The sequence below is a fragment of the Carcharhinus amblyrhynchos genome, chromosome 5 (genome assembly GCF_965287045.1).
Source record: "Carcharhinus amblyrhynchos chromosome 5, sCarAmb.v2.hapA, whole genome shotgun sequence".
Classification (NCBI taxonomy): domain Eukaryota; kingdom Metazoa; phylum Chordata; class Chondrichthyes; order Carcharhiniformes; family Carcharhinidae; genus Carcharhinus; species Carcharhinus amblyrhynchos.
Genome location: NC_137328.1, coordinates 43,217,444 through 43,237,657, shown reverse-complemented (window position 1 = coordinate 43,237,657; position 20,214 = coordinate 43,217,444). Strand labels below are relative to the sequence as shown.

The following is a 20,214-nucleotide window of genomic DNA, read 5'->3' as shown; positions in this document are numbered from 1 at the left end:
CTTCTGGCACTGACCTTTGGCTGCTGTCATATGCCTTCAGGTCAACTGCAGAGGGTACCTACTGAAAAAGTAAATCTGAAGGAAAGCTGTTTAATTTTGCTCACCTGAGATTCAAGAAAAGGGTATGCCAAGCCTGCATCAGAGAGTTGCTCGATGCTGACAATGTTGCACTAATGTTCCCATACTGAGAACCATCTGAAGTGGAAAACAGACAAACTCTCTCACACTTGTGAGGAGTTCACTTTGACCATCTGCATCAGGAAGACAAACTTCATGGTCCAGGATGTTGACATACTGTCACCTATCAGAACTGACAATGTGACCCTGGAGATTGTTGATAGAGTCACATATCTTGACTCCACAATCACCAGTAATCTGTCACTTGATGCTGAAATCAATACAAATATTGCAAAAGCTATAGCTGTTTATGTCTGAGATGAATAAGAGAGTTTGGAATAACAGCACCCTGACTGAGAACACCAAACTTGAGAGTCTACCAGCCCTCAGCAAACCCCTCTACAGTGCTGAGGCCTGGACAATGTATGCTAGACTGGAGAAAAGGCTGGACACTTTCCACCTTTGCCACCTCAGATATATTCTTGACATCACTTGACAGGGCAAGGCCACCAGCTCAGAGGTCTTGGGTGTGCTATGTCCATCAGCATACACTCACTACTGAACCAATGATGTCTATGCTGAGTTGGATCAGACATTTCAGCTGTACACTCAAATATCTTCTGTATGCTGAACTGTCCACTGGGTCATGACTGCTCAGGTGTCCATTCGCTTGTTACAAAGATAACTGCAAGCGAGATATAAAGATGGTGAATATTGATCCTGACACCCGGGAAACAGTTGTTGATGCCACAACCTTTTTAAATGGCTGACTACTTGGAATAACATTAAAGAGGTGAACAAAAATGAAACACTCAAAGGGGGCTGAAAGAATAGAGAGGCCAATGATTTAGTGCACTTTCTCACCCCAATGTCTTCCTCTGGATCAAAAACAGCAGAGGCTGTTACACCAGACTTGATGGGCTGTATGGTCTCTTTCTGCACTATAGGGATTCCTATATTCAACAGGAAACTTCCATGATTACAGGCAGAGGCCATTCAGTCCAACATACTGGGTGGAATTTTCTCAAATAAATTCTAAGTGTAAAATGAAAGGTTATCTTAAGATCCCACCCACTAATTCCAATTTTCTTGCCACACCTAGTGGTGCACTAAGGCAGATTTTTGTCACTTTATATAGCTAGTAGCTGCAGCTGGGCAGCATGGTGTCACAGTGGTTAGCACTACCACCTCACAGGGCCCAGAGTTCGATTCCTGACTTGGGTGACTATATCTGCGGAGTCTGCATGTTCCCCCACCCCTTGTTTGTGTGGGTTTCCTCCGAGTGCTCCGGATTCCTCCGAAAGACGTGCTGGTTAGGTGCATTGGCCATGCTAAACTCTCCTTCAGTGTACCCAAACAGGTGCCAGAGTATGGCGTCTAGGGGATTTTCACAGTAACTTCTTTGCACTGTTAGTGTAAGCCTATTTGTGACACTAATGAACAAGTTTAATTTAGTAATTCACTGGTCTGTCACCAGGAGCTTAGAGCTTGAGGGGCACCACTCCACATCAAGCGTGGCTGAACTAGGAGTCACTCTCACTCTTACCACCAGCCAATTGTCGGAAGGATTTTTAAGTTGGCACATTCAACTTGTTTGACCGTGTTAGAAACGCACTCCCTTGGTCATCAAGTTTGCAGGTGGGACTTCAGAGCTTCTGGCTCAGAGGCAGGAATGTTACCCACTGCACCACAAGACCTCCTCCCAGTGCTGGTGTGAGTTTAAAATTGGAATTAATTTTTCCAATCCAAATTCCTTGCTCTTTCCTCAAGCTTTTTATACGATTCTTTTAAAAGAGCATATCCAATTCTTTTATAAATGCTGATTAATTCTGCTTCGATAGCTGCACAATAAAGCATTCCATATTTTAATTATAATTATATTCTCCTGAACTAGACTACTCATTGTACAATGTTCATCTACATTTGAAAATTAAACTTGTATTTTTAGTCTAATTTTATTCAATCAAAAAATCCTTTCCATTTCCCAGGCTTCTGGTAAATCTATTTTGAAAGCTAATGCAGGCATATGACCGGGTGAGTTGTCTCTTCTGTTACCTTTTCTTAAAACTTGGTGCTCACCATATGATAAGATATGAATGTAAATTATCATCCTTGTCGATGCTACTTACTAGCAACCAGGTATAGGGACAAGGTGGCAAGCTGATGTAGTTGGTTAAGGAAATGGTTCTTTGACCACCAGGGACTGGCTTAATTTCAGCTCAGATTAATGAATAAAATGTCTCCTCTCTGTGCTGACCACTGTGGTTCCATGTAAAAATAGATTGGAATTGTCTCAAACCAGTTCCTACTCATTTGCGGCACAGCCTGATATTGAGTTTGTATCCAATTAGCAATGCTGTAGCGACCATAAGGATATCGCATGCAAAAACTGGAAAATGTCACATTGGTAAGCTGTAATTGGGGCTTTTCTAAAGTAGGATTTCAAGTATATTGTGGGGAAATTTCTCAGTCGGCTATTTGTAACAAAATTGGAAACATGCTTACTATACATTGATTTACAATTTTGCTATGGATTTTGAGCAGCATGGTTTTGGCAGATCAGGAGGAGTTTCACTCTGCAGCACTTTGCATTAGATTTGACTAGGGAATTCTCAATTTTAACTCCGGGGCCCAGATATTTACGAAGAGGCACAGAGGTATGTTTGCGTGAAGGAGGATGCAAACCAGAAACCTAAGGAAGGCTGGCAGAGTAGAATGCCAGTAACACATTTTCACTGTTTTACTGCCAGGCAGCTGCCCAAATGACCACTAGGGATGTACCTTGCAACTCAGAAACAACAGTGGGGAAATGAGGGGGAACCAGGAGAAGATAAGAATTGCCTTGATGGGGAGACAGCGACAGGTCATAGAGGTTTACAGCATGGAAATGGGCTCCTTGGCCCAACTTGTCCATGCTACCCTTTTTAAAAAAAAACCCCTAAGCTAGTCCCAGTTGCTCGCATTTGGCCCATATTCCTCTATATCCATCTTACCCATGTAACTGTCTAAATGTTTTTTAAAAGACAAAGTTGTACTAGCCTCTACTACTACCTCTGGCAGTTTGTTCCAGACACTCACCACCCTCTGCGTGAAAAAGTTCCCCTTCTGGATAACAGAGGGGCAAATGGTGGTGCGGCTGATGGGACAAAAGCTTCAAAGGTTTTGCCTGAGAGGTGTACCCTTGGTCCTCCTACATGGGAACATACAAACACGTGAATTAGGAGCAGGAGTAGGCCACACAGCCCCTTGAGCCTGCTCTGCCATTCAATAATATCATGGCTGATCGGATTGTAACCTTAACCCCACATTCCTGCCTATCCCCGATAACCTTTCACTCCCTTGTTAATCAAGCTTCTATCTAGCTTGGCATTAAAATATTCAAAGACTCTGGTTTCACTGCCTTTCGGGGAAGAGAGTTCCAGAGACTCTCAAACCTCTGAGAAAAACTGTTTCTCCTCATCACTTTCTTAAATGAATGACCTCTTACTTTTACACAGTGACCCCTAGTTCCAGATTCTCTGACAAGAGGAAACATTCTCTCCTCACCCACCCTTGTCAATACCCCTCAGGATCTTAACGGTTTTGATCAAGTCGCTCTTTCACTTCTAAACTTTAAGGGATGCAAACCTAACCTCTCCAACTTTCCCTCCCAAGACAACCTGCCCATTCCTGATATTAGTCCAGTAAACCTTCCCTGAATTGCATCTAATGCATTTACATCTTTCCTTAAATAAGGAAACCAATACTGTACATTAGGCTCCAGATGTGGTCTCAACAATGTTCTATACAACTGATGCATCACTGCATTCAAATGAATGCTGCAGGAAAGAGGTGTTTACCAAGCCATGAGTGGCTTCTGACAGTGCACACTCGTACTTTAATACATTCCAATCACAATATTGCAGACTTTCAACAGTACAACCTGAAAGAAAGCATTACAGGTAGAGCACATTTCTGGATTGGCTGTTCATACTGTCCATAATGGAAGCTCAACAAAATTCCACCTCTCAAATTGTGCTCACTGGACAAAGACCCAGGAAAAACACTGGGATAGCTAAATCAAGCACACAAGGCATTAGCAGATTACACAAGGTGATTATTCTTGTTAACTTTTAATAAAACTGTAAGTAAGTTGTTGAACGATTTTTGCTTTGTTCATTTGGTGTTGGTGTTCATGTTTGTCATGGATTGAGGGCAAGACTGCAACGTCCTGAATGCTATCAGGTGGAGGAACACAGAACAGAACTCTTGGTGTATTTTCTGTACAAAATGAGCAAGTATTGTGCACTGGGAAGGTGATGGCCTAGTGGTCTTATCAGTAGACTATTAATCCAGAAAACTCAGCTAATGTTCTGGGGATCCGGGTTCAAATCCCACCACAGCAGTTAGTGGAATTTGAATTCAATAAAAAATACCTGGAATTAAGAATCTACTGATGACTGCTTTAATTGGGAATGGGTTAAAGGGTTATAGGAGAAGGCAGGAAAATGGGGCTGAGGAGCATATCAGCCATGATCAAATGGTGGAACAGATTCAATGGGCAAAATGGCCTAATTCTGCTCCTATATTTTATGAACTTATGACCATGAAACCATTGTCACTTGTCAGAAAAACCGATCTGGTTCACTAACGTTCTTTAAGGAAGGAAATCTGCCATCCCTACCTGGTCTGGCCTACATGTGATCCCAGAACCACAACAATGTGTGGTTGACTCTCAACTGCTCTCAGGCAACCAGAGTTGGGCAATAAATGTTGGCCAGCCAGCGACACCCATGTCCCATGAATGAACAAGAAAAAAATGAAAACTGTTCTTTCTTTGTAACTTGGTCTGAACAATTCAATATGAATGGAATTCAGACACTTAGAAAGCCAAGAGGAATGAAAGTACTGCAACGAGATCCTCACTAGCAAACCAAGCCAAAGTGAGGGACGCGATATAATTTTCTGCTATGTGTTAAATGAAACACAGCTGGGTGGTCATTCTTAGTGTCAAGAATATGAGTGTGAACTAGAGCTCTAATGTGTTAGAAAAACACCTATTGTGAAGCGGGCACTGAAATAAGAAAGGCGCAGGGATAATTCATGGGTTGAATTTTTGGTGCGAGGGGGCATAGTGCAGTAGCTTCTCCCTCCCCCCAACATAAAAGTCACAGGCTAGCCCATCTGGACTTGGCCAGCTTTCCCCTGCAGCTGTAGGGCCATTAATTGGCTTGAAGTGGGACTTCCATCCCCATCGGAGAGTAGATCCCGAATCAGAGAGCTGTTGATCAATCAAATGGCTCGCAATAATTGTTCTGCAACAGTAACATCAAGAGTCCTGAAACAAAATGAGTGCTGCCCGGAATTGACAGGACAGGGGAAATATGATGGAGAGAAATTCCTTGAGGGTGAGGGGGCTCCAATGGGTATAGATGTCTGGCCAAGAAGACACCAAACTCCTCCATCCCAGCCATGATGAGCTAGGTGACTTATGGCACCAGTCTCCCTGACTCAGGTAAAATCCCCATGGTGGTGGGAGCAGGTTTAGGGCCTCAATTTGTCCATAGGTGAACAGGCCGGCTGGTGCCTCTTCTTTGGGTTAAAACGTGCACAATGGACGGAAGTGGGTAGACAATGCTAATGCCATGGTGCCAAATTTTACATTGGAAAATTCCAGGCAATACATTGAAAAATACCTACTCTAAAAGCTGGTGAATAATAAACTCTGAACTGTCTCTGAAATAAGTGCATCATTGGGTTTAACTTCTTGACCATATAGAAGCACAAAATACAAAAATATATATCATGTAAAGTACTTGGGAGGTTTTTCAAAGCTTACCTGAATAGATGTCATGGGGTGGGCCTGGTGAGCAGCCCATAGCGCTGTCCACAGCATCTTGCGGTGATGTAGCAGGCTGCAGTGGTTGAATAGTGAGGCAGTCATTGAGCATTTCCTGATCAGGCTCGTTGCTGGATCTTAACTGCATGCAGAATTAAAGCAGATTGAGTAAAGAAGAAAACAGTGCTCATACCCAAGAGGCATCAAAATAACCACGTTAAACATTATCAGATGGGTCACTGCCCGGTGAGTATATTCTTGAAATGGATCATCAGCTGAAAAAGACTGACATTACAAACCTCAAAATGTTTTTAGCACGACTACTCACTGTTCTATGCAGAAAAATTTGCAAAGTGGTTACACACTCAAGAATACATATGAAAGATTGTTACAAAGCAAAAATATTCATTCTAATTTGACCTATAGATTTGTTGTAATTTTTGGACAGACTGACATTTCCACATGGAGTCCGTGTGAAATGGGAAGGTTCATCTCTCTGCATGAGAAAACGCGGCTGTGCAGGTGGTGATAGGCCCTTAGTGCAGGAAGCCAGATCGGATGCAACATGTACATCTCCCATTCTCAGCAGTAAATCGTTATTAGGCCACTGGGAGGCCATATTAAAACACAGTGTTTTCTTTCTCTGCCACTGTACTGCTCAACTCTTCGGGATATGTACTCTGTGCATTTTGCAGGCTATGGCTCATCATTTTTGTGTCATTTTGTACTTTGCAGCTTTTGCAACGTTCCCAAAGCTGGTTTCAAAGATGTAAACACAGCAAAAAAATCATTAATAGTTAAGTAAGCTGCCCTTGCACTTCAAGGTGGTTTCTGAAATCCATTCCAGATTGGTGGAATGAAGCCTTAAGTGAGTTACACACAAATTAAAGCTCGGCAATGAGTAATTCAAAATGAACAGGCTAATTAAATTGAAATAAGTGGAATAGGAAATGGAAATGTCAGATTCGCGCAACAGGCTGCAGTTCTGAACCTGGGGTTGTGCAGATGAAATTTAATTTCTCACTTTTGAGTGGGAGAAATAAGAGTAGAAGAAGCAGTTGTGAGGATTCACAGATAATTTGGGGCAAAGGAGGGAGGAACAAAGTGAACATTTTTCTTTTGAAAATTAGCATTTACTGACATCTTGCAAGTGTTATAATTTAATTGTTTAAACAGGAAATACTGTCGAACTTGAGCATACAGAAGGGAACAATGAAACATATTTTATGACACCAGTGAGGATATTGAATAAGTTACAAGGTTTTTGCCTTGAGTAAAATCAGTCAATTTGTTATTCCACTGCTTAACATTATACATTCTATTTATACAATAAAAGATTTTATACAGCAGTTACGCTGCACATTTGTATCTTTATGACATGGTTTCAGATTCCCAGTCACGTACCATTTCTTCCATGTATTCAGAAAATTTGAACACCAGCTTTGAATGTGAAATTAACTTGAACAAGTATCACATCTTCCCTTTTCAGTTGGAAGGAACTGAGGCTAGTCAGAAGCTGGCCAGGGGCAATCTGTGCCTGCAATTAATAGCCTAAACATACAGTTTTGCTTTATTCTTTCTGACCAGACCTAGAAATATGAGGTGAAACACCCAAGATGGCAGAGGGGTCAGTAAATTGCAGTGAAAAACCTAAAGCACTCCCTACAAACATTTTACTGCACACACAGACAGCTATATTTCCCTCCAGTGATGTGAATAGCCATTCATGGAATCACAGATTCTCCACATGGCAGTGGCTGCATGGAGAATAATCCAACTGTGCTCTTTCCCACCTCTGCCCTTTTTAGAATGTAACCAATGATGACATTGGATTTGTTGTAGTGTGACCAATGGTCAGCTGACCCAGTAAACTATGTAACCAATGACAAAAAGATGTGGTGGTCGGCTGACCATTGTCTCAGTAGAAATAAGAACTTGTTGGGAATTGTGGAGAGCTTGGAATAGCTCAGGGTGAAGTCTCAAGTGTTGGAGTAATGAAGTTTATTAAATTTTTTCTTTGATTTATCAGTTGGACTAAGTTTTGTTTTATTGCCTACTACTGAAGGGTTCCTTCTGGAGAATCAACACTCTTGCTGGTTGGTGCCAATCATTCAGCCAGCCTAGATATTGCCCTCCATGCTGAGCTGTGCAGTCTACATCTAAGCCTTCTGGAGCTAGAACTCTGAGGTCATACTCCAACATCATTTGAAATTACCTTTACTGAAATTCAACAGCCTTCTACCTACCATGGTGCAGGCACCAGCGCAGTGCTGTATTGGAGCACTAGCACAGGCAAAAACATACAAAAAGACTGCAACTGAGTAGAGAAATTCAATGACCTCCTTTATGCAGTTGTGGATGGCAAACTGGGATATGCTGCAACTAACAAAAGTCTAGCCTGGAAGGAATCACATGCATAAAGGTTCATTGCCAAAGTAACCTTAACAGCTACTGGTAATTGAGTCCAGTAAGGAATGCAGATATCTCATGTTCTTTTTCAGCGAGGGTCAGGTAGGAGAACTGTTCGCTCAACACCAAAGGGTAGATAGGGCCTCCTGCTGATAATGTGAATGTTGCGAAAGCTCTCTCTCTTCTTCCCCCTTTTTTAGTCATGATCCTTGTGTTGTATATCTGCAGTTCAATCTCTACGTCATGTTGTATTCCAAGTGTACTCATGTCTGAGAGCAACTGATTTCTGCAGAAGACTTGAAGTCAACAAAAAGTCCCTTAACACCTGCCACACAACTCCTCTGGAGGCTTTTGCAATTTTATGCACCTATAGAAAGCCCCAAACTGTTGAAGCTCAGCCAGAAGAAACTTAACAGAAAATAACCTGTAAGTAGATGATGTTACCTTTTCAATGGCATTGGTGCAGAATCCTTCCTCCTTCAGCTATTAGTGGGGGATTGCTTTTAGCTGGAGCACTGAGGTCCAAAACAGTGCTGCAGATATCAAATCCATATTGTACACTGATTGGCTTCATGATTTTCCTGCCCTCGATACTTCTGGTCAACACTAACAGTGTGCACAATAACCCCCTTACCAATATGGTATCAGGTGTGATCTGCCCACAAGTGCATCACTTGCTCTATCACCATTTTGGACCTCTAAAGGCACCTTAGCACCTTTTGTATGGATCCACGTGATCCCAGTTTTTTGCCCCTGATGTTTTTAATATACATTAATGAACTTGAATTTAGAATGTAAACTGGTGAAATCAGTGCCATTGGTACCAAATTAGGAGTGGCAGTTAAATCTGAGGCAGCAGCTTAAGAAATAAAAAGAAACAAAGACTTTTATTTCTGTGACATCTTTTATGATTTCAAGATGACCTGAAGCACTCTGAGGGGGACTTTGGAAGTGTAGTGTCAAGAAATGCAAATGCCAATTGGTGACCAGCAAGATCCCACAAACATCAAGGAGATAAAAAATATCAAACCATCTGATTTTGTAACATTGTTTGAAGAGTAAATATTGGCCAGGACACTAAGGAGAACTTCTCTGCTGTTATTGTAGAATCCCTGCAGCGCAGAAAGAGGCCATTCAGCCCAATGTGTCTGCAGCAACCACCCAGGCCCTATCCCCTCATGTATTTACCCTACTAATCTCTCTGACGCTAATGGGCAATTGAGTATGGCCAATCAGCCTAACCCATGCATCTTTGCACTGTGGGAGGAAACCGGAGCATTCGGAGGAAACATGCAGACACGGACTTCAAATACCGTTCTGGAAACTTTTGGGAAGATGGGAATCTCCATTTAACTTTTCAGTTAAAAGATGGTATCTCCAACACAACAGCCCAGGAATCTCAGCTAGATTTGATGCTCAAGTATCTGGAGTAGGACTCATTTCTCATGAGGTGCTGAGATTTCCACTCAAAATGGCACACTGTGACAAGTTCATCAAAATGCATTATGCTATAAAGTAGGACAGCTCACTGCTCAAACCCTAAGCAGAAGTTGAATGCACATTTAAAAAGTAACGGTCAGAAAAGAACATGCACTGAGTATAGCCAAATTTCTTATGTTTCTGGTTGGGAACTCTTCCCGCTGAGAGTGCAAAGTTTGGAGTTACCCCCAGTATTTAAGTAGGCTGAACAATAGCAGATGAAATTTATTATGAACAAACGTAAAATATTGCATTTGGCAGAAAAAAATTGGCCACATGAATGGCGAGAAAGAGCTATGGAAGAAGTTAAAAGAGATCCAGGAGTATAAAGTATTTCATCACTCAACACATTCAATCACTGTAGAGAAATAGTCCACGATGCAAATAGAATACAGAACTGTATCATTGAAATGCAAGTTGAGGGAAGACATGCTCAAATTATAGCGTACTCTGGTCATCACATCTTCAGTCTATCACTGACCTCTGGGGACTGAGGCACAAGAAATCCAATCATGCCTTGAAAGCACTATAACAAGTCATGAAATGGATCCCTCCAACAATGAAGAAAGCAAAATGAGGGAACCTTTTTAAGCCTTGACAAAATGTAACTGAGTCGTGCTTCAGGTAAGAATGGTACAGCAAAGAAAACCCAGAGCCTGACTTAAAAACTATGTTGTGGCGGCAAGATAAGGAGGCACATGTTCAAAATAGCAATAGGCAAATTTGGAATCAATGTCATTAAACAATGAGTGATCAAAAGTGGAATAGAGGTCTGGGGCTAGATCTTCATGTCTCTGTCTGTAGTGGAATGGAAGTGGGTGAAATTTAAAGATGGTGGGTATGATCCAATTCTAACCCCCATTTTCATTGTGTGGAACTTATAAGGATGTAAGATAAGGTAAGTTGCAAGCTAATATGCCACAATCCTGCCTTTGCCTACTGCATTTCATGAGTGGGTATTTAGAACTCTATCTCCCACAATTAGTTAGGCTTGTTTTGGTAGGAGTCATGAACAATGGGGGAGACTTAGTCTGGGATCATGAACATTTGATAGGCAAGTTGAAAAGGCATTGACAACTTCACGTATCATAATGCAATAGCACATGATGAGCAATATATTTTAATATAGTGATTGATGACAATGGTTTGATTATAAAAGGTAACTGACCGTTAAATTGACTAGCATTGTGAAAGTAATCGAATTCATTAGAGTTCATCATCCAATGGATAAAATGATATTGTGAATTCAAAAGTAGTAAGATTTTAATGTGTTGTTTTTCCCATGATTTAATATTTTCTTTGATTGAGAGCGCAGCCATCTGAAGAGCTTTTAAAATACATTTTTGCAATTGTACCCGATTATGCATACTTGGCTGAACTCCAAACCCCACTAATGGATTCAGCTCAACAAGGGAGATGTGATAAGGCAAGATGGATGGGTGGAGGGGAAGGGTGTGAGTTGTAAGTGTTAGAGTGCTTAACACTCAAATTTACAACTGGTACAATGTCTGTGTGATGGGGGTGAGCCTTCTAAACAGCCCACCCTGTTTATATCTCAGCCCTGCTTTAGGTGATGGAAGATCCAATTCCAGCCAGTTTCCACAACCCTGCATGAAAATAGTATGGATAGGCATTTCTGGGCAGGAGGTGTGAACACAACTTGGGAAATGGCCTGCCAAATATCCCTCCTCAAGGATGACAATTTGGGTCTTGGTTTGGTCAGTAGAGCCAAAATCAACTCTGGAATCATTTAAAAAATAGCTGGATGAAGTGATGGGAATATATGTTCTTTATAGATTGTTGAGCGATGATATGTCTAAGGATCTAACCCACTTGCATCAATTATCCAATTCAATCTATTTGCTTTAGCTTCTTATAAGATATGTGTCTAAATATAACAGGGAGGAATTCTGTATTGGCCCTTCATCTCAATGGATTGACTCTGTTATTATGAACCCTGTGGGGGGTCTGTAAAACAAAATAACCACATTTTCTGAATGACCCATAACTGAAGAAATTACCAACAAGATTTCACTTTTTGTAACTTTTACTGTAACACAAATCAGGACCAATGCAAACTACACATGAATAAATGGGTAAATGATGATTCAAATAAAAAGGTCAATTTCATTTTAAATATTCAATACAACACTGAAACACCTTACGCAACCATAAGCACCCATATTATTCCTGTACAAAGTGGCATTGTATGCACTCTCAGGAACCAGCCCACCCACCAGGATTGTCTGGTTCTGCTGAAAGTCAATGACTTTTGGCTGGCCTGCAAAATCTCCTGCAGTAGGTCACCGCCATGATGGAGCTGGAAAATACCGACCTCATTCTTTTCAATTGAATTTATTCAGCCCTTGAGTTGTATTCACCGGCAGACACATTCCATTTGAGGTTCACAGATATGGTTAGCGCTAACATTTTTAAAAATTCTTTCATGGGATGTGGGCATCACTGGCTGGGCTAACATCTGTCACCCATCCCTAGATGCCCATTTCAGAGGGCATTTTAAGTCAACCATATTGCTGTAGGCCTGGAGTTACATGTGGACCTGACTAGGTAAGGATGACAGATTTCCTTCCCTAACAGACATTAGGAAACTAGGTAGAATCATAGAGACCCTACAGTGCAAAAAGAGGCCATTGGGCCCATCAAGCCTGCACCGACCACAATCTCACCCAGGCCCTACCCCCATATCCCTACATATTTACCCACTAATCCCTCTACACATCTCAGAACTCTAAGGGGCAATTTTAGCATCGCCAATTAACCTACCCATACATTTTTGGGCAGTGGGAGGAAACTGGAGCACCCGGTGGAAACTCACGCAGACACGAGGAGAATGTGCAAACTCTGCACAGACAGTGACCCAAGCCAGGAATCGAACCCAGGTCCCTGGAGTTGTGCTAACCACTGTGCTACCGTGCCACCCCATGATGGTTTCTTTTTCTTACGACAATCAACAATTGGGGCGGCACAGTGGTTAGCACTGCTGCTTCACAGCTGCAAGGACCTGTGTTCGATCCCTGGCTTGGGTCACTGCCCATGCAGAGTTTGCACATTCTCCCCGTGCCTGTGTGGGTTTCCTCCAGTTGCACCAGTTTCCTCCCACACTGTCTGCGTTAGGTTGATTGGCCATTCTAAATTGCCTCTTAGTGTCCTGGAATGTGTAGGTTAAAGGGATTAGCGGGATAAATATCTGGGAATAGGGCCTGGCTGGAATTGTTGATGGTGCAGACTCAATGGACCTCAAAGAACAAAGAAGAAAATTACAGCACAGGAACAGGCCCTTCAGCCCTCCAAGCCTGCACCTCCTTCTGCACTGTAGGATTCTATGATTATTGACAAGGTTTCATGGTCATCATTAGTTTTTTAATTCCAGATTTTTAATTGAATTCAAATTTCACCATCTGCTACGGTGGGATTTGAACCCGGGTCTCCAGAACGTTGCCCTGCGTCTCTAGATTACTAGTCCAGACCACCACTATGCCACTGCCTCCCCTTAAACATGGCATACACATACTAACCATCTCTCACTCGGGTCATTTCAGCTGATGAAGTAGCTTTACAGAGTTCCTTTTCAACCAACAGAACCTGGTTTACAATCTGATCGTCTGTTACAAACTCTCAGCTCTTTTGCACGCCTGTGCTATTCACATCAGTTTTTTGGAATTCACTCCCTCCCATTTAACTGGCTCATACATTGGCTCCCCAAAGCTCCTGGAATTCTATGTTTCTTCTTACTGCCAAACAGAAAACTGATCTTCTCAGAGAGCTTTTTTTTGGCTTCTCCTCGCAAGAATTGTGTGTCCCTACTTCTGTTTCTACCTACTTTCTCTTGGTACCTGCATGTGTGTACTGATTACCCACTGCCTCCTGCTCTCCGTTGTGTCTGCCAACCACATGGCTTTCGTATGTTCTATTCCTCCGTGTTGGCACTGCTTCGGAGTCAACTGTTGCCCGTCACGTAGACTGGTACTCACATTTTCACTATTTTTCCAGAGTTTTAGCGTTTAATCAGAGAATCCCAATAGTGCAGAAAGAGTCCATTTGGCCCAGCAAGTTTGCACCAATTCTCTGACAGAGTATCTTACACAGCCCCTCACCTCCGCCCTATCCCCATAATCCCACACATTAACCATGGCAAATTCATCTAACCTACACATCTCAGGACACGAAAGGGCAATTTTATTGCAGCCAATCCACCTAACCTGCATATTTTTGAACTGTGGGAAGAAACCAGAGCACCCGGAGGAAACCCGCGTAGACAAGGCGATAACGTGCAGACTCTACATTGAGTGTGACCCTAGGCCAAATCGAATCCCGGGTCCCTAGAACTGTGAGGCAGCAGTGCAAACCATTGTGCCATCTTACCATCTCTTGCCATTTTCAGTGAAATTTAAGAACACAGAAGAATGTTAAAAATAATCCTTGCAAGACACTCATCAGGATGTTGAAACAATTCAACATTGGAAATTCTGCGGACATTACATTCAACACAAAATTATTTCATTTATTCATAATTGTGTGGAATTGATACTTGTTTCCAGCTTTGTGATTGGCAGCAACTGAAACGATGATGCCATTGTAATTGCAAACAATATGTATTCAAGTCTTATTGAATAAAACATAAAAACTTCTCTGGCATAAATTACATTAACAATATTTGTTTGGCATGTTACATATATTCATTTAGAATATAAATATATCTGAGACCAAACTATTAAACTCTATTAGGAGTGTCATGTGAGATACTTTTAAATTAATAGTTAGGGTACATTGAGACTACACGTCTAAATATTAATCACGTTTAGTAGGAGAAATTTATAAGCTGTTGAAATAAACAGTTAGAAATGGACCAAATGACAACAGCTGTATTATTTTTAATGCTGTCATCTTGCATTTAACACAGAGACATTTTAAATCCAACAGACTGACCAACTTCAGACTGCCTGGCTGAGAGACCAGTTCCTGTTCCAATCCTGCAAAGTTGTTTTCCTGACACACCAACTTCAATTTTTGCAATGTCTGTCAATGAATGGCCCAGAAGCAGACTTATCTTAAAATTGTGGATGGCAGACAGGCTCACACAGCTCGCAAGGCAATGGGTGGCCCTCCAGCACTGGCACACCTACTGGCCTTGGTGGGAATTGCCAATTCATAATGCAAAGTGAGAAGTTGCCACAACATGGAAGTTCAGATTTTTTAAAATGTAAATGGCCACAGCTGCTTGGCTGTGATTGTGGAGGGGAAAAAAACCAACAACAGGGCAGATAGTGATATCATAAAACCCCTACAGTGAAGAAAAGGCCATTTGGCCCATCGGGTCTGCACCAACTCTCTGACGGATGATCTTACCCCGATCCTCTCCACCCGCCCTCTCTCTGTAACCCATTTACCATGACTCATCCATCCGAACTACACATCTGTGGACAGTGGGAGGAAACCGGAGCACCTGGAGGAAACCCATGCAGACATGGGGACAATGTGCAAACTCCACAGAGACAGTCACGGAAGGCTAGAATTGAACCCAGATCCTTGGAACTGAGATAGCAGTGCTAACCACTATGCCACGTGCTGACATCAGCTGTGGCCTGGCGACCTTGAAGTGTAAGGGTGGGGGTGGGGGAGTCCCTCGAGGGATTATTCATATCTCTCCCCCCCCCCCACCCCCCACACAATCTTTCTTACCACAAGGTTGCCTTAATGCACTGCCTGTGTTGATGTGCGAAGTCCATATGCCAACTGGAAATTCCAATTGGTACGGGAAAGGGGTCTTAACAAAGTTTTTAAAGTTTATTTATCAGTCACAAGTAAGGTTTAAATTAACACTGCAATGGAGTTACTATGAAGTCACCACAGTCCAGTATTGTTCGGGGCAATGCATCTAACCAGCACGTCTTTCAGAATGTGAGAAGAAACCAGAGCACCCGGAGGAAACCCACGCAGATACGGGGAGAAAGTGCTCACTCCACACAGACAGTGACCCATGCCAGGAATCAAACCTGGGTCCCTGGCGCTGTGAAACAGTAGTGCTAACCACTGTGCTACCATCCCTTAGTTGTGCTCAGTTGACTACCCACCACTTGTGGGCAGTCAATTTTGTTCTGACCCTGATCCAGCCTCTGTAAAAATGGCTCAGGGTTGGATTGTGATGTCTAACTGGTAAGCCTGCCGGAGGTGTAAGACAACAGGTCCACCCTCATCCAATTCCGACTCCATGGCCCATGGAAAATCCCATCTCCTATTTTAAACTGAATCTAAAACAAACTATCTAAATTAAGGAATGCACATAAGTAAGGATAAAATATGCATGAGCATTTGGGAGTTCAAATTCATAAGGAGGCTGTTCAAATACAAAGGAACAGAAAGTGGCTGAACCAGATACTTCTGAATTCACCTGGGGCCATTTCAGATCCTTAATTAAAATCAATAGCTGAAGTCATCAAACTGGATCGAAGTTCCTAGAAAACCCAACACACGGGGCTTGGGATGCACAATTACCTGTGTCGATATTAATAAATAATACAAATCGCTGACGCAGTTGAGACAGCAGGTTGAATTTTACCGACCCCTGGGTGACAGGATTGGAGGCATGGCCGTGAAGAGGGGGGAGGGGTTTGTGAGAGTGGGAACGGAGTAAGATAATGAGAAGACACACCACGATTTCTTTTCATTATTCTTTTCATGAGATGTGGACATCACTGTCAAGAGCACCATTTGTTGCCCATATCAAATTGTCCTTGAACTGAACGGCTGACAGACCACTTGAGAAGGCAGTTAGGAAATCAAACAAAACGGTGTGGGTCTGGAGTCACGCGTAGGTCAGACAGGGCAAGATTTTACTTCCTCCTCTGCAGGGCATTGATGAACCAAACAATCAACAATAGTTTTATGGTCATCATTACTGAAACTAGTGTTATATTCTGGATTTAGTAATTTAATTTAAATTCCAGCAGCTGCTGTGATGGGTTTTGAATCCATGTCTCCAGAATTTTTCCCTGTTCCTCTGGATTCCGGTCACAGTATCACGGCACCACAAGCTCCTCATTGCTGTCCCACTGGCAGGGAGGATTCCCAGTGACAGGCAGGAGGTGGACTGCAAGGCAGATTGTTACTTGCTCCATAAAGGTGGGCAAGCTGAGTTGCATTATTCATGGTTTAATTAAAGTCAATTTCATGGGGCTGTGGCATTATGCTAATGGCAGAACATCTCCCAGGATCGGCACGGAGGGACTTCCCTCTCCCCATCCTGTGGGAAGTATCGCCTTTGGTCCCCTAAATTTTAATTGTCAAATACCTGTCCAAGGGTGTTTCCGTTTTGAGGTTCCTCGTCTCAGTGGCACTGTTGAGGTTTCAGGGCTGTTGTTCCTCGGAGGGTCAATGGGCTTTAATTGGATGGTGGGCCTGCAAACAGCCTGTGGTAAAGTCATGGAGTCAGTCCTGCTGCCAGCCAGTGTGGGCTTGGATCCCAAATTTGCCCCAATGTCAGGAACCCAAAACTTGCAGGAAAATACAGCCCAACAAGTCAGGAAACTAATTTTTATCTTACAAAATATTGTTGTTTGGAAAATATAGCCTCAAACATTCCTGAATTATATAAAGAACCTGAATGGTAAAACAATGTTTATAATGTAACAAACAGTGAATCCAAAACAAAAAATATGTATTTTAGTGACTCTAACAGAATTCTGTGAAGTCACTGATAAACATATAAGTAATAAAATGGAGGTAAAAGAAAGAGGAGGACTGATTAGGGATAAAAAGGGGACTTGCATGTGGAATCAAGAGAAATAGTGGAGGTATTAAATGAGCACTTTGCATCTGTCTTTACAAAGAGGAAGATGTTACATGTGAGAGGGAGAAGGTGTTCAAAAGGCATCTTTACTTAAAATAGATGTGGTAGCAGGACTGGACAAAATGCATCCAAGGTTAATAAGGGAAATGTGAGTGGAAATTGCAGAGGCCCTATTGATAATCTTTCAGTCTCCCTTAAACACAGGAGTGGTGCCAGAGGACTGGAGTGTTGCAAATCTTACACTCTTGTTCAGAAAGATGCGCAAGGGTAAAGTCAGCAACTACAGACCAGTCAGTTTGACTTCTGTGGTAGAGAAAGTTCTGGAAACTGTGCTTTGTATTAAAATCAATAGTCACTTAGACAAATGCAGAATAATTAAGGAAAGCCAGAATGGATTAATTAAGGGAAAACCATGTTGAACTAACTTCCTGGCGTTTTAAGAGGTAGCAGGGAACGTTGATCAGGGCAATGCTGTTGATGTGGTGTAGGGGGGTTTTCACAAAGCATTTGATAGAGTGCCACACAACAGACTTGTGAGTGAAATTCCAGAATAAAAGGAAAAGTAGGCATTTGGATAAGAAATTGGCTGAGTGACAGGAAACAGAGATTAGTGATAAATGGTTACTTTTTAGATTGGAGGAAGATTTGTGTTGGAATTCTCCAGAGCTCAGTGTTGAGACCCTTAGTCTTCCTGATATATAATAATGGCGAGACTCTGGTATGCAGGGAATGATTTCAAAATTTGCTGATAATGCAAAGACTGGAAATGCTGTCAACTATGATGAGGATAATCTTGAACTTCAAAAAGACATAGGCATGTTGGTGGATTGGGCAAACAAATGGCATGTAAAGTTAAGTACAGAGCAGTATAAGTCAATTCACTTTGGTAGGATGAATATGGGGAAATAGTATAAGACAAAGGGAGGAACAGAGGGACTATGGTGTATATGTTCACAAGGCATTGAAGATGACAGGGCTTGTTGAGAGTAAGGGGGTCACACTGAATTTGAATAGGACAGCTGGTTAGATCTCATCTGGAGCACTATGTCCAGTTCTGGACGCCATAGTACAGGAAGGGTGCGAAGACATTGGGGAGGGTACAGAGGAGATTCACAAGAACAATTCCAGGGATGAAGAACTGTAGCCATGAGGTTAGATTGGAGAGGTTGGGACTGTTTCCCTCGGAGAAAAGGTGGCCAAGAGGAGACTTGATAGAGGCATTCAAAATACCAAAGGTATGTACAGGATAAATAGTGAGAAACCATTCCCATTCAAGAAAGCATCAAGAACTAGAAGGCACAGATTCAAAATAATTGTTGAAATGTAAAAGTGATGTGAGAAAATGTTTTTCAATTAGAGGGTGGTTGGAGTTTGGAATAAACTTCCTGAGAGGTCGGTGAAGGCAGATTTGATTAAGTTAGTCTAAAGGAAATTATATTGCTTTCTGAAAGATTATAGGGTTCAGGCAGGGAAGTGGGACCAGGTAGAATGCTCTATCAGAGAGCCAGGGCAGACTCAATGGGCCAAATGGCCTTCTTCTGCACTGTAAAGGTTCTGTGATTTGTTAGGTAACTCACAACTTCACCATTTTTCCATAACCCTTATTATCCCTTTGAGCAACCTTAAGTATTGGCTTCCAGACCTACCAGCAGATGAAAGTGATTCAACATTTTTTTAAAAAATGGTGGGACCCAGAGGAACACTTTTACTCCTCCTGGGCCCATGATGAAAAAAAATGCTGATTTCAGGTACCCCCCAATCCCACTCCACCAAGCAGGGATTGCATTCTTCCAGCCTACTTGATGTAGGGGGGGCAGCAGACTTCCTACTCTCCAATTCTGGTGAGCTGCAACATTGTGCCCAGAACTTTCTTGTGACAATTAATTAATTAATTAAAGATTGAACATTAAAATGGCTCAGATCTTGGAACTGATAAGAATAAGCACATAGTGTGGCAAATCCACTGACTGCACATGCATTTCAGACAAAAATTCAAAGACGTGTGGGATAGGTTGATTGGCCATGCTAAGTTGACCCTCATGTCAGGGGACTAGCAGGGTAAATTTGTGGGGTTACGGGAAAAGAGCCTTGGTGGGATTTTGGTCAGTGCAGACTCAATGGGCCAAATGGCCTCCTTCTGTACTATGAGCATTCTGTGATTCAAGATTGTCTCATTTGATGTAATTCTATTTTGAAGGAACCTTCCATTCCTTCCAGTACTGAGTACTTCTGAATCGAACCTGTAGAAGAAAACAATTATGCTGTGGTTTGTGGTCAACAGTGGTTAAAGGTTTAATTTCTAATATGCAAGCACAATGTTTAGACCTTAACAGGAATGTTAATGCTTAAATATATTCTAACTGCATTTATACCCAATCTGTGAGTGCTTAATAATGACAATGGACATCTAAAATGGAAAGTGCCAATGTTCCTCAGTTTCAATATACAGAAAACAACTGTTTAAAGTGTCAGAAAAAATCAGTCTGATATGCAAACATAATAGGGCAGTAGGACATTAGGGACTTACTGACTTGTAATTAACAAGGAAGATTGAAAATGCCAGGAAACAAGGCAAGATTGCACC

The 20,214-nt window shown here is 42.1% G+C and overlaps 1 protein-coding gene across 1 annotated transcript in view; it reads right to left on the bottom strand.

Moving 5' to 3' along the window:
- LOC145342994 (zinc finger protein GLIS3-like) overlaps window positions 1–20,214 on the bottom strand; it is a 593,605-nt gene that overhangs the window by 133,872 nt on the left and 439,519 nt on the right. The window contains exon 7 of the mRNA XM_080188697.1: window positions 5,936–6,077. Coding sequence (XP_080044823.1) covers window positions 5,936–6,077 — 142 coding nt within the window. The remainder of the gene's footprint in view (window positions 1–5,935; window positions 6,078–20,214) is intronic.